The 14183-nt window shown below is 47.2% G+C and overlaps 1 protein-coding gene across 6 annotated transcripts in view; it reads left to right on the forward strand.

Annotated features, from left to right (window-relative positions):
• Positions 1–446: 446 nt before the first annotated feature.
• Positions 447–14183, forward strand: part of BPTF (bromodomain PHD finger transcription factor) — a 1198927-nt gene continuing 1185190 nt past the window's right edge. For all 6 annotated transcript variants that reach the window (XM_069199907.1, XM_069199908.1, XM_069199910.1 and 3 more), the window contains exon 1: positions 447–1186. In XM_069199907.1, coding sequence (XP_069056008.1) covers positions 682–1186 — 505 coding nt within the window. In that variant the 5' untranslated portion in view covers positions 447–681. The remainder of the gene's footprint in view (positions 1187–14183) is intronic.

The raw sequence follows: 14183 nt of genomic DNA on the forward strand, positions 1-14183 counted from the left end.
GCAGCATGCCCACGCTTAGAACCTTCCGCCACCTCTAATTGAATTTATATTGTGTACTAAGGTAAACGGTAATTGTTTCTCTATAAAAAAAAAAAAAAGTAGAAAGTACCCTGCCCGCGCCCTAAATAGGGTTCTTTTCTAATGCGAGACTGACCAGGTGCTGCACATGGAACGTGCGAAAACCTAGAAATATAGATAAGGAAACATTCCAAAAACAATAGTATTTGTTACATGGAAAACAAACACATTCATATTCCGAGACAGAGTTCTTCTAAGCGTCCAGCGAGGGGACACTAAGGCCACCAGAGGTGCTACACATCTGTCCGGGAAGTGCGCTGTGGCCCTTTAGTCGATGTGTTTACCAAACATAGCGCCGAGCCTGAGGTTGCAGCGCCACCTAGAGCACAGAGGCGGTGGCATTCAGCGTCACGTGACTAGGCCCAGCCGTGCGTCCCCAGCAGCTCGGCTTGAGTGAGGAGCAACCAAGATGGCGGCGGCGGGCGACCCGGAGCGGGACGGCGCCTATTCTGATTGAAAACACCTTCCCAGGCTCCCCTCTGTGGTAGTCGGGGAGTAGCGCAACAATACACCCAGACGGAGTACTCCGCGGGCTCGGGCGCCCCCTAGGAGAACTCCGGAGAGCGGGCACGTACATCAGCGGCGATCAAACAGACGGCAGGGATGAGGGGGAGGAGAGGCCGGCCGCCTAAGCAGCCGCGGCCGGAGGAGCCCCCAGCACCCGTAACTGCCTCCGGTCCCACTGGAGGGTTGCGCTCCCGCTACCGGGGCAGCAGTCGAGGCCGCTGGGCTGCGGAGGTAGACGATGACAGCCCTAAGAAGCGGAGGCCTCAGTACTCTCCGGGGGCGGCACGGGGCCGCAGGAAGCGGGGCTCAGGGCGCCGGGGCAGGGGACGCCCCCCCGGTAGCTCATGTGCCGGCCCTCGGACGCCCTCCATCGGCCGGGGCGGTATCAGCAAAGTGGTGTATGATGACCACTCGAGTACCGAGGAGGAGAGCGCGCATTCGGAGGAGGAGCGGCGGGGTTGGCCGGACGAGGAGGCCGAGGAGGACTTGCTGCCGCTGCGGCCCGACGACGATTCCGACTACCCGGGTGACGAGGAGGACTGTGACAGCTACTGCACGGAGAGCAGTTTCAGAAGCCACAGCACGTACAGCAGCACTCCAGGTACCGTAACCGAGAGTTGGAGGGCGGTTGCACTGAACACAGGGGCTATTTCACAACATACACACCACTCGAGCCCACACCGTACACAGCACTAGCCCTGTGGACAGCACAACGAGCTATCACACGCACCAATTGCTTTGCAGGAGAAACTACTTGCACAACACGCTCCGCTCCAAATCTCAAAACGTGAACTGCGGCCGATACTTCGGCACTATAACGAGACCGACAACAATGCTCCCAGAGTCCCTAAACCGTAAAGTATAAATGGGGCATCACAGTACTCAAGATATCCAGCACGTGCATCTTCTGCCAAACTCGCAGTCATCCAGTGAGGGTTGGGAATTGGAGAACCAAATGAGGGACATAGCCCTCTTCCGATTGGCCAAACATTTTGGAAGTGGGTGCGATAGGAAAACATTGTCACACGTGCATCTGTCTACTGTTTATTTTTAAATTGAAGTAGCGGCTAAGTAGCAGATATGCGGTGTACACTCAATTATACTTGCACACATTTTTTGTACATATTGACATGCTTTCTACACGGATATCTATTTATAGCTGATAGTAACTTTGAAATTTAAATATGGAGTGTTTAAATCATTGTTCTTTTAGCAAAACAACAACTGGAAGCAGTTTATTATTATTATTATTATTATTATTTTGTTCCAAAATACATAATTTTCACCGGCTTTTGCGCTCCGAATAAAACGCTAAAAAGATGCCCGGAGCATAGAGGCGCACGTGCGTTTAAAAATACCGAACACTAGGTTTTATTTATTTGTGCGTTGGGTGGTAGGAAGGGTATCCGTTGTGAATAAAGTACTTCTCAAATCCGGTCACAGTTTGCATCCTTTAGCTTTGACACATACAGGACGTATCGTTTTCCTGTTGTGTATATAGTCTCGTGGTTTCAGGAATGGAGAGAAAATAATATTGTCTGGTGTTATTGTTGGGCGCTGTGCTTTGATATTCTGCCACCAGAATAATTGACATCTAAACGGCAAAATTATTCAGTCCCACAGCACTTCCTTAAAAAAAAAAAAAAAAAAAAACACTGGTTATACGCACAGCTTGTTAAGTTTCCTGTACCGCACGTGCATGTCACCTGTTGAAGGGAGGCTGACCCATCATCAGGCAGTGCGGCTGCTGCCCATGTCGTTTAAGCTCCCAGCATCGTCATTGGAGCATACTTTCAAAGGAGGCTATTTTGATTTCGCTTCAGCACCTTTAGAGGTTGACTGCCATGTGCTGTCATTCGCCGTGGCAACACCCCTCCCACTCTTCGAAGTTATGCATCACCGGACCTTTTCCGTGCCTGGTATTCCCTAGTATTGTCTTTTACATCTGCAATATTACGAATTTAGCAAGTACGGAACTGTTATCGTGTAAAACTGGCCAATAGTGTTTTTCCCAAAAATATACAACTTGTTTTATGTTGACATTTTAGAGCCCGTCACAGTGACTTAAATGTTTTTACAAACCCATTACATTTTAAATGAGTTAAGTGCTTTTTGATTAGTCGCTTATACCTGAGCAATTGTAATACTCCTAAATCTTTATTGTTTCAATGTCTTTCTGTTTTGTTTCTCTGTTCCTCCACAGGAAACTTCTAGTTTCTAGGTGGCTTCTATGTTTTGTTTTGACTAACCGTTTTAACTCTGGCTTCAGATATATGGATATACATATAAAATGTGCTTAGGGATAAAACAAAAAAAAGACATGAACTGTCCCTTCCGAGACACATGACTGGGGTGGGTAGACAACTTATTACACTTTAATAGATAAAGAATGATCCCCTCTGCCTATAGTGCTGTGGTTCAACAGCCTACGGCAGATGTTAGAGCTCACACACACAATCTTACTGATAGCACACATTCAGTGCGAGATGGCAACGATTAGTGGCCTGATTTGCGAAACTAAAATTCATGTGCTTTATAGCTCCACATATCAAGGCCTTGTACACGTTGCTGTTCTCTTTATTAAGAGATCAAATAACTTCCCACACCCCTGAAAAATAGAAACAAGTCACTACACTTGCCCCATCACTGCAGTCCTCACTCACCATTAGATCTTTAGATTTGAAAGACAATGCTCACTAAACATATGACAAACCTTGTAATCACCATCTTTCCGTTTGTTTATTTTATCGGGATGGGGCGAGGAGGAGTTATAAAGACTTATTGATACCATTAAGGTTTATATTTATGTAAATCTGTATATCTCCAGAGAGAGTTTACTATGTATCCACATACCAGGGGTGTTTTGTTGTGACACCCTTTGCTTTATTGCTTTGAACATTTAAAAACTATACCAAGGGGGGAAAAAGCCAATGGCTAAAAGTAGTCAAACCATTTGTTTTCTCATCACTCAAGTTTCTACCTGGTCATCTGCTAGATGAGGTAATTTTGCACAAAATGTAATCCTGGTTAGTAAGTAAAGTCCAGTTTGCGCCTTAATGTGGATTCCTGATGGATCATGACAACCAAGTTATCTGGAGGTAATCGCCACCTTTGCTGACTCAGTTACTTATGCTGTCAATGACCTTGATGTGCATGCAATTCAGCTTTAAATATTACCAATTCAGTCTAAACAGCATTCTGAGGGACTGCCACTTTATGCAGTAGCACCAGACCCACTAAAAAAAGTACCTCATGGTGCGGAATTACCTCAGAAGAGGGTTTAGCACACAAATCCCTCCACAACACCGGCCGACATACCTCAACGAAAGAGTGAACTTTCACACTCCCACCTGCAACCTCCAATCAGCCAACCTCGCCCTAGCCACAATCCCCCGCATCCAACGCACCACCACAGGAGGCAGGTCCTCCTCCTACCTCGCCCCTAAAACCTGGAACTCCCTCCCCACCATCCTCTGCAAAACCAAAGACCTCCTGCTCTTCAGAAAGAACCTCAACACCTGGTTGTTCGAACAATGACCCTCCTGCTTTCCCCCCCCCTCCCCCCAAAAAAAGGGCCTTGAGACCCTAATGGGTGAGTAGCGCGCTTTATAAATTACTTTGATTGATAGTGCTTTAATTTAGCACATTTTCACAAGTCTCGAGGTGCGAAACTTTGTGTTTCCCCGCATAAATTCCATCGGGTGACAGTAGCTAAATTGTGCCGTGATAAAATAGTGAAGTGTATATACGTAATATCATTTGGATTACTACGCAATCTGAATGAAACGATTAGTGTAGTTGAATATCAGTGCTCAAACTGGCACAACCATCCTGCATTTTATAAGCATGTCAATTATTGCTCCAGTTCATCAAAGCATTCGCCATTAGCAAACTACTCAATTCTGCATAAATCATCAACCGGCAGCAAAACAGACCATCCACAGAGTAATCTTTAAGAGGTGGAGTCTAAATCTGTTCCAGTAGCACTACGTTGTCACACCAGGCTGTAAAACTCACCTTAAGTACCAAGCGTGGTTTTACAAAGGTGCTACGTACCTGTCATTACACCCAACTTAAAAAGTTGAGGGTTACAACCAAGTCTTGCTCACCAGGTCACCACGTCGTTCAGAGCAGCTTTCCACAGAATTTAGGAACGCGGCTACGTTTGTAGTACTTTTTCAAACTAAACATTTTTCATGACTTTACAAAGAAGTTCGTGTAACTGCTTGCTACTTGTGTAACAAATGGGTGTCAGCAAAACAATCCCACATTAAGCAAAGCTATTGAAATGATAAAGACCAATAGTGTAAAGTTCCTAAGAAATTTGTGCTGTAAGTAAGATTGTGTGTGTGTAAGCTCTTAACATCTGCCATAGGCTGTTGAACCACAGCACTATGGGGGGCGTGATCACTCTTTATCCCAAAAAGTGTGATCAGTTCTCTACCCGCCCCAGTCATGTGTCTTGGAAAGGGACGTTCATGTCTTTTAGTGTACATGGATTTCTTCCTAGCAATGAAAGTTTTGAAGTTTTTTGTACTGGATATCCAAGAGTGCCCTTAATCTGTCCCATTTATCTCCTTCCAATATGCTTGAATTATTTTACAAGGACACCACACGTGCAGGACGGTTAACTTCTGCCTCCATTGCTAGCAAATAAATAAGATAGCAAGGAATATATGGCATAAGTCCTGCCTTCACATACTAGTGGTACGTTTGCGTTTATGCTGCTACCCTTTGTGTAATTCTGCAAAAAATGTTCAGAATGTCCTGCCAGAATTTCTCCCATTGTTTGGCCCTTCAGTCTTTTCCTAGGCCACATCTCCTCCTGTGCTGAAATATGTCTCTTTGTCTCTCTACTATTTTCAAGTGTTCAAAAGGTTTTGGAAGTGAAGCCCCTAGATGGATCCTGAGAACCTGTATATCAGCTACTCAATATCCTGAGAGGGCTGATAATTGTAGCTATATTTGAAAGGTGTATAGCCTAGTAATATAGTTGTCATTATTGCTGTCTGATTGATTCAGAGGTCTTGTGTTCTTGTTTGCATCCTTTAGAAATTTTTATGCTTCCTTGAATTAATAGGATTCATGCAGTCACTCTGCCTAACAAGAGAAGGGTCCCCTTTCAGGAACGGAATGAACTCTGGATTATGTAAGATTGGTATTAATAGGGATTGGAAGCAGATATAACCGCTTTGAACTGTGATCTGTTTCCCAGATCTCTGGGATCCCTCCCCCCCCCAAATATCTGTCCTGCCTCTGTCGTATCCACAAACACATTTGTATTCACTATCCCCTTCTGAACATTCTGAGCTATATTATAAGTGTGCACCTCAGTAGTACTCAATGAAGACTGAGCATGCTAACCCTCCCTTATTTCTTGGCTCCCATCCACAATTCTGCAGATTTGGGATCATTTCCCTCATATGAAATCGAATAGTCTTTTTTTGTAATGCTAATATTTCAAGTATTGGGATTAGGAGTGTTTAAAAAAAAAAATATCTATCTATCTATCTTGATGCATGGTAGTCTGTTAATCTTAAGAGATGGTATGTGGTGTAGCTAGGATATTTACGGATGGCTCCACTGACTTAGATCCTCTAAGGTGACCTTCTGTAGAGATGGCCAATTAGCTTCTCCCCAAGTTTCTCTCTGATATTAACGTTTAGTCCTAGGTTGGCTTTTATTTTTTTAATTTTTTTTTGCCAGCGTTGTCATTTTATCAGTCACATCTTGGGGCTGCCCAGAGGAGTATTTCTCACCTGATGCTATTGATTTTGAGGGTGTATCATTCTGCCTTCAATCACCTGTTTGTATTGAAATGCACGAGGAACTATTCTACAGCTACATGTCTCCATTAGCTCCTTGGTGCTTGTTCTTGCTCCATCACATTTCTATCTAATGTCTTCTCTTGCTTTCTTCATCCAACCTGTTATTTTCCCTGGTGTATGTTGCTCTTCCCAGCCCCATTTCCCTTTTTGTTCCTCCTCCTCACTTCTTCATATTTGATTCACTCCTGGTTTATCCTGCCTGCCATCCCCTTTCATTCCTCACTCATAACCCTCTGTATCACTTCTCATGCCTGACCCCTGCCCTTCCCATATGACTCTCTCATTGTTTTTCCTATCTGCCTCCTCCTCTTGTTCTACATCCTACTTTTTCAGGGTCTAGCCTGTGAGTGCATGAACTAGCGTATGTGTCTCGTTGCAAGACTCTCTTGTGTACAGTAAAGGGCTTGGAGTCTGCCCCGTCGCTTTCCATTTGTTGGCTTGCGTGGCACTCTTCTTTAAAGCCCCGTAATCCCTCACTGCAAGCCAAGCATCATTTCTGTTCCTCTGTGTGGAGCAGGGACCAAGCACTCCTTGATTCAACATAATCAGTGCCCATCTGCTGCTCCAGACATGCTTCAGGTACTATTGTGTTATTTTTAACTTCCTGTGCCCTGCAAACAGAAGGCTTGTGATTTGCAAAAAACTTGTCCAGCATGACAAACAGAATGGAAATGTCTTTTTTTTAAATTTTATTTATTTTTTTATAGCTAACTTTCTTTTATTTTACCAAGTCATCTTTTCCTCGATCTACACTCGTGTTTTCTTTTGTTTTTGCTCTTGGGCATTGTTCTCCAAAGATGATTTATCTTTATTATGTGTAATTTCTGAAATGATACTTTAACACACAGTCATGCAGTATTCCCCAATCCACTCCACCTCCGCGCACACCAGCCCACCGCATTCCAATCCTCTCAACCACCGCAGTCTAATCTGCCCCAGCCAATCCAAAACAATCTGCCCCACTGACATCTACTTCACTCCAATCTGCCCTAATCCAAAGCAGTGTGCCCCGCTTTTATCCAAAACAATCTGGCCAACTCCAATTTGCCCCATTCCAATTCAAATCATTCTGCCCCATTCAAATCCAAAACAATCTATTGGTAGTGTCTGAAAGAGTTAAAGGACTTTGTGGAGTAGCAACATCTTTACTGTGTTTAGAGGGCCCAACCAGGAGACTGTAGAAGTCTCCAGCGCCGAAGGTCCTCCATTGCGGAATTCCAATAGAGTGGCCAATTAGCCGCTGTCCAGGTCGACGAGGATGTTGAGATGGAGGCCTAGGTATTGAATAGTATGCTGCACCCACTGGAAGAGTGGAAGGGATTGGAGGTCAGATAAAGGTATGGTAAGGGTGCACTTGGGAATTGCTCATATTGACTTTGAAACCCGAGACTCCTTCAAACGCCCTCAGTGTTTGTATGAGGGCTGGGAGGGAGGTCTCCGGATTAGCATGGATCAGTAGGCGATCATCCACAAATAAAGCTACTTTGTGGTCGCAGCCCCAGAATGGTACGCTTACTATATTCTCAGTTTGCCAAATGGTGATTGCTGGGGCTCTAAAGGTGAATAATGGGGGATGCGAGGAAACAGCCTTGTCTAGTGCCTCTCCCCTAGGAGATGGGTTGAGACAAGAGGCCATTTACATGTATCTTAGCGGTTGGGAAGACTTAGGATGCCATGATTTTGCAAGTCACCATGGGGCCCAGGCCAGTTTTTGCAAGGAATGCCAGAAGGAAGGCCCAACTGACCCTACCAAAGGCCTTCTCATCATCAAGCGAGAGAAGGCATGATGGTATATTGTGGCCCTGGGACTTCTCCACCAAATGGCCAATACAGCGGATGTTGTCTTCTCCCGGTCTATCCCTTATGAAGCCCACCTTGTCTGGATCAATGAGACTTGGGCGAGGAGGGGGGTATGGTTCCAATCTGGTCTCCAGTATTTTGGTGAAGAGTCTAGCTTCAGTATTTAAAAGTGTGATGGAGCAGCATGAGGCACATAGAGAGGGGTCTTTCCCAAGTTTAGGGATCAATGTTATTTCAGCCTCGGACATCGTAAGGGTCAAGCCCGTTTCCTTTGTTCAGGTTTGAAAAGAGTCAGCAGGCGCTGCTGTAGCTGGGGGAGAAATATGTGGTAGAATGTCCCATGGAGGCTGTCCGGGCTGGGGACTTGCCCAGTGGGAGACTCTTCAGGGCACCTTGGAGTTCTTGCAGTGTGATTGGGGCCTCTAACAGCTGAGCGTGGAGAGGTTCAAGTGGTCCCCAGTGGCATTATGTCAAGTAGGCTTCAACGGCCTCAGGAGGGGCCACCTCCCCATTGTAAGGGGACAGATTGAAATCTCGAAAAGCTTGTTGCTTGGTCTCTTCAGAGATAGCCAGGCTGTCTATGCCAACTTGGATCTTTGAGATCTGCAAGCGAGCATGCTGTTGTCGAAGTCGCCATGCCAGTAACTTCCCTACCTTATTACCCCAGTCACAGTATTTTTGTCTGAGGGTAACAGGGCACTTTTTGTTGTTGTTTTGAGTATGAGTAGCGATGCATCCGCAACTGGCCTTGTAGAAGAGCTAGCCGTCACTTGTTGCGTCTAAAGGGGGTGACATGGTCTGTTTGTTCTAATCCCTTAGTCATCAGCTAGGTCCGTCTCAACCAACCGAACTTCACATGCCCGAGCAATGGCTATGGTGGTGATGCAGCCTCCTATGGTGGCTTTAAACCCATTCCAGAGCAAGTTGTATGGGATGTCAGGACTGTCATTGGCTTTGAAATAGTTAGTTATTGCCTGGTGAACCTCTTTGACATTCACAGAATCCAGAATGGGCTGTTGGGGGAGGTGCCATCGCAGGCAGGAGGAGCTCGTTGTCCTCAGGCTGGGCCAGGTCACCTCCAGTTGTGAATGATCAGCTGTAGGTATGTTGGATATAAGTGTAGAGTTGAGCACCCCCTTAAGAGGGAGTGAATGAGGAAGATGTGATCTATATGCAAGTTGGATAGGTGGACATGAGAGTAAAATGAAAGGCCCTAGATCCCAGGTGTTTGTAGTGTGAGGCGTACAACAGGAACAAGTCATTAATCTTGCGTTTGAGGGCTGTTGACATTGCACCTGTTCCCAGAAAGGATGCCGTGCTACGGTCAATTTCGGGGTCCCATACCAAATTGAAGTTCCCCCCCCCCCCCCACACCCCCAAAATCACCAAGTCTCACAAGTCGTGTGGTAAGTGGTCTTTAAAAAGTTTTATAAGATAGAGGTCCTGGGCTTGATTTGGGGCATAAACATTGGGAAGGGTCAGTCTTTGAGCTGTGGCTCACCTGTCCTCCTCAACAAACGGCCATTCGTGTCTCGGACAACGTTTACGACCCTCATGCAAAAGGTGGCTTTACATAGAATTGCTGTCCCAGCAGTCTTAGTGGTGATGCATGCCCAAAAGTGGATGGAGTATTTGGTGTGTGTCATGCAAGATGTGTCCTGTCTTAGGAGGTGGGTTTCTTGTAGAAAGATATCAGGGTTGTGGAGGAGGAAATAACGCCATACCTGATTTCTCTTGTTAAGTGTATTAACGCCCCTTACGTTGAGGCTAAGTAGCTTTATTCATGGGACACTGGCGTTAGTGGAAGGCTATGTGGCAGGGCAGTAGCAAGGCCGTGTGGGAAAGAGTTTGGAGGGCTTGGAGCTCCAAGTAAATGCGCAGAAGAGGAAAGACGGGCAGCTGGGGTAGGACCAGCATTCGCATCTTGTGTGAGACAACCTCAAATGGTAGAGGATGTGGCTGAGGGAGGGGTGTGAGGGAAGAAGGGAGGGAATATGGCCCTTCCTCCTCACCCCCCACCACCACACTGGGGTATTAGAAACATGTAATAAAAGAAAGACATTAAAATAACTTTTAATACAGGTGGCCAACAGGACCCGATTAGTCGACGCATGAGCAGGCCTCGTCAAGGCAAAGTTACACCGACCTGGCAGGAGAACTCGTTCCCATATTGTCCGGGGGAGGGTGAGGCAACACCAGCTGGGGGTGTGGGCTCCAGGCTCCTGCAGGCCACTGGTTCTTATGCCTGCCATAGCTTGTTGGTGCCTATTGGCAGGAGCAAAGGTACAGTGTTTAAAGAACCAGCAAGCACACAAGGGAGCAAATGTTTAACAATGAAATACCAGTATCTTATACTGTCCACGATGTGGGTCCCTGGTTGATCCCAGCCTGCTGTAAAAAGTAAAATCCTGGAAAGTGGATCCTGAGTGTCATGAGGGCAGGGCAGCAAGGGGGGTTGGCTCAGTACTGGTCCCCTTTCCAGTAATTTCACCTGTGGTTACTGGGTTGTTTTGCTATGCTAATGACCGAGCTGAAACACTGATGCACTGACAAAAATCTCTGGAATGCGCTTCTCAGTCTAAAGAAGACATTTATTAATTCACTTCACAAAGTTCGTAAAGGAGATTAGCATGCTGAAAGCACATGTTTAAAAATGGTCACAGCAATGAAATGAAAACGTACAAATTATTCTCCACTGCAATATACACTGCAAATATATGTATTTATATTACAATGCAAAGGAAATAATGAATTAAAAAAATATACATGACCATGAGGCACTGGCACACCTGATTCATCTCCCTCCTATCGGTGCCACATCCCAGAATCGATCGTTGAGAGAGAGAAATCAGTTATCCTCACGGGAAGGATGACACACCTCAGCATCCTGAGCATGTCTGAGATTTGAATCACTCCCCGGTCCATCTCGGTCTCTTATACTTTGAACAGAGGAGAGAGGATAATTCCAGAAATTCCCTCTCACTATATAAGTCTATAATAAAAAAAATGCTGATGACTTTAGGTCAACTTTGAAAAGAACACTTCGGGACATGGCCAAAATCCCAAGGTGACCTGAATCAAAACAAAACCGTTCCCTGCCGTCCTAGTACATTCTTATCAACCTAAGCCCTTTGTGGGGAAAAAAAACACGCAAAATAAAAACATGAGCGCATTGTATAATGTGAGCATGGAAAACTACTTGCAGCTTTTAACGTGGCATGACTAATGCTAAAATAAAGTCAATAGGCAGAATTAAGTTGGTGGTCACTAATGTGATGGTGTGCTGCTAGGCCAAGTGCAACGTGAAGTCAGTGGTCAAAACACAAATATTATTACACGGGTCTAGATCAATCCAGACGTTGATGTGGCAGGAGAGGGGACTCCCTCCAGGTTGCCAGAGGTTGAATAATGTCCTCGCGGGTTATAGTCTCCTTACTGCATTGCGAAGCAGTCTTGGAGGGTACTGTGGACCAGGCAGGGTGCAGTTTTTTGGGAGCAGGAGAGTCGGGTGGAGAGGGACTGCTGTCTTCTGATGTTGGCTGCAGCCCTAGGAGGCATAGTGCCTCCCTTAGAGATCTGAGGGCTCAATGTTTACCTTCCCAGTGAAGGATGATGGTGAAGGGGTGCCCCCACTGGTAGCGATTATTTAAGTGTTGGAGATTGTGGGTGGCAGGTCTGAAGTCTCTGTGGCGCCGCAGCGGGGTAGGTGCATGGTTTTGGAATATCTGGACTGTAATACCTTTGTAGACCAGCTCCGCTTTCTTCTGAGATGCCTGTAAGATTGCCTCTTTTTCGGTGTAGAAATGAACTTTTGTGAGGAGTCAGGTCAGCGTGACCCGGAGCAGTCTGTATCTGGTGGGGCATGTCAATCACTGGGGAAGTTGCTTCTTGTTCACTTCGAATTGCATGTAGGAGATCAACTGTGAAGGCCATGATTTCGCTTCCTTCCTGTCCCCTGGGAAATCCCCAAATATGTATGTTGTTTCTCCAGCTCTAGTTCTTCAAATCTTCTTGCTTCAGTTGGAGGTCAATGTGCTAGGCTTTGAAAATCCCAACCCTGCAACACAGAGCCTCCTGATCCTCGGTACCAGAAACTAGTGTGTGTTCCAGATCGTCCACTCTTTCGCCAAGCACATCAACATCTCTTTTCAGGTCTTGGATACAGGATTTGATCTCCGTCTTGAGGGTGCTGATTTCAGTGTGCAGTTACTGGAGGAATCCATCCATATAGGCCTGGGTGATGGGGGGCCGGCATCTGGGTTGCAGGAAGGGTCTTGTGTAGTGCCATAGGGGGGCCATGGTTGAAGGTGGAGGTTTATGTCACGGGTAAGTGACTGGGACTCTCCTGGAGGAGATGTTGGGTTTTTCCTTAGCGTGCTCCCCAGTGGCATGACAGGGCGGCAGCGTAACAGGAGTGGAGTGAGTATTGGCAGGGGCCCTCCACTGTGTTGGTTAAAGGAAACTTTCTTGTAAGGGAGCGTCTATAGCGAAGGTCTCCAGAAGGTTGAATAGGGAGGTTGCAATGATGAGCTGATGGCTGAGAGTTTCTCTCTCCCAGGGGTCTGATCCAGCAGGTGGCCCCTGCTGTGAGCTATGGAGCCCTGGTTGTCGGGGATTCCAGAGCAAGCCCCTGGGATACCAGTTGGCTGGTATGGGGCAGAATGTTGTCAGTCGGCCCCCCCTGGTTTGGCCCAAAAGCAGTAGAAGTAGTCCAGCACTATACGGATAAGTATTGAAGCAGAAAACGTGCACTGGAACTGCCGTGCTGAAGAGTCCCTTGCAGGCTGAGGGCTTGGAGGTGCGCTTTCAGGTAATGATAATGTTAGACCCCTCAAAGTGATTGTAGTAGACATGCAGTGTGGGCCCCAGGGAGTTGAGCCAAGGGGGAAAGGGCAGGGCAGGGCCCCCCTCCTGTCCTCAGTGGCTCTCACCTCACGAGACCACGTCGGCGTGGTCTCAAAGCTCACCAGGTGGCGCCATGTTGTAGAGGCCCTCTCTTTCATTGGAGGCCTCCATCTTTCAATAGGCAAGGAAAACATCCCTGGCTAGTTTGAGGGCCTGGCGGGCAGGTGGCAGAAGTGTGCGGGGAGGGCAGAAAAGGCCGGTGCCACAGGCGTGGTCTGTGTCCCTAGGGTGTGGTCAGGGCAGGCCCCCAGCTCCCACACCAGGCCGCAGTCTAAACCGGGGTGCCGAGTGGGCCGCCACCACCATCTATGCTAAGGCTGCCTATGCCACTTGCTCTGCTAGAGCGCGCCCACCAGTGGAGTGCTCTGGGCTCTCCACTCGTCACCGGCTGGAGTGGGTTCCACCCGGCCCCCTGCAGAGACTGCCGCCGTAGAAGCGCAGGGGCCTGGAGACACGGGGCTCGGTCTTTCGCAGCAACAGGTTCCCAGAGGCTCAAGTCCCCGCTGGGGAAATGGTGCATATGGAAGGCAGGCTTGAAGTCTCAGGCCGGGTCAACCCAGCCACGCTCCCCACCTAGGCTGCACTGGCTTCTACTCTGACGTTAGCTCAAAAGAGGGCTCCCCCGCAGCTACGGCCTGGCCCTCAATGAAAGCAGGGGTCCCCGGGTAGCAACCTGCCAAGTGGTGGGCTAATTATCGAGTCCCCCAAGCTATTGATGACACTAGATGGGCCGCGAAGGTCCTGAGCCTGACAGAATACGTCCTATGCCATGTTGTGCCAAGCCATGCCCCTCTGAGTGTTGTTTTTAGCATGCACTGACTGGAACCGGCCTTATTCAAAGTCATGATAGGAAAATGCTGTGCACAAAACCCGGCAGGGCAGTAGAGCCTTTTTACCTTCTTTTTGAGACTCTTGCTGCTGTCGTAGGACCATTGACATTGGTGATGGATTAACACCACAGTAGAGATGTGGAATTTGTCTGCCAATGATCAAGACACGGAGATTGTGTCTGGAACAATAAAAAAAAAATAATGCATGTGTCTTAATACCAGGATATTACAAACA

Source organism: Pleurodeles waltl, chromosome 7, assembly GCF_031143425.1.
Source record: "Pleurodeles waltl isolate 20211129_DDA chromosome 7, aPleWal1.hap1.20221129, whole genome shotgun sequence".
Classification (NCBI taxonomy): Eukaryota; Metazoa; Chordata; class Amphibia; order Caudata; family Salamandridae; genus Pleurodeles; species Pleurodeles waltl.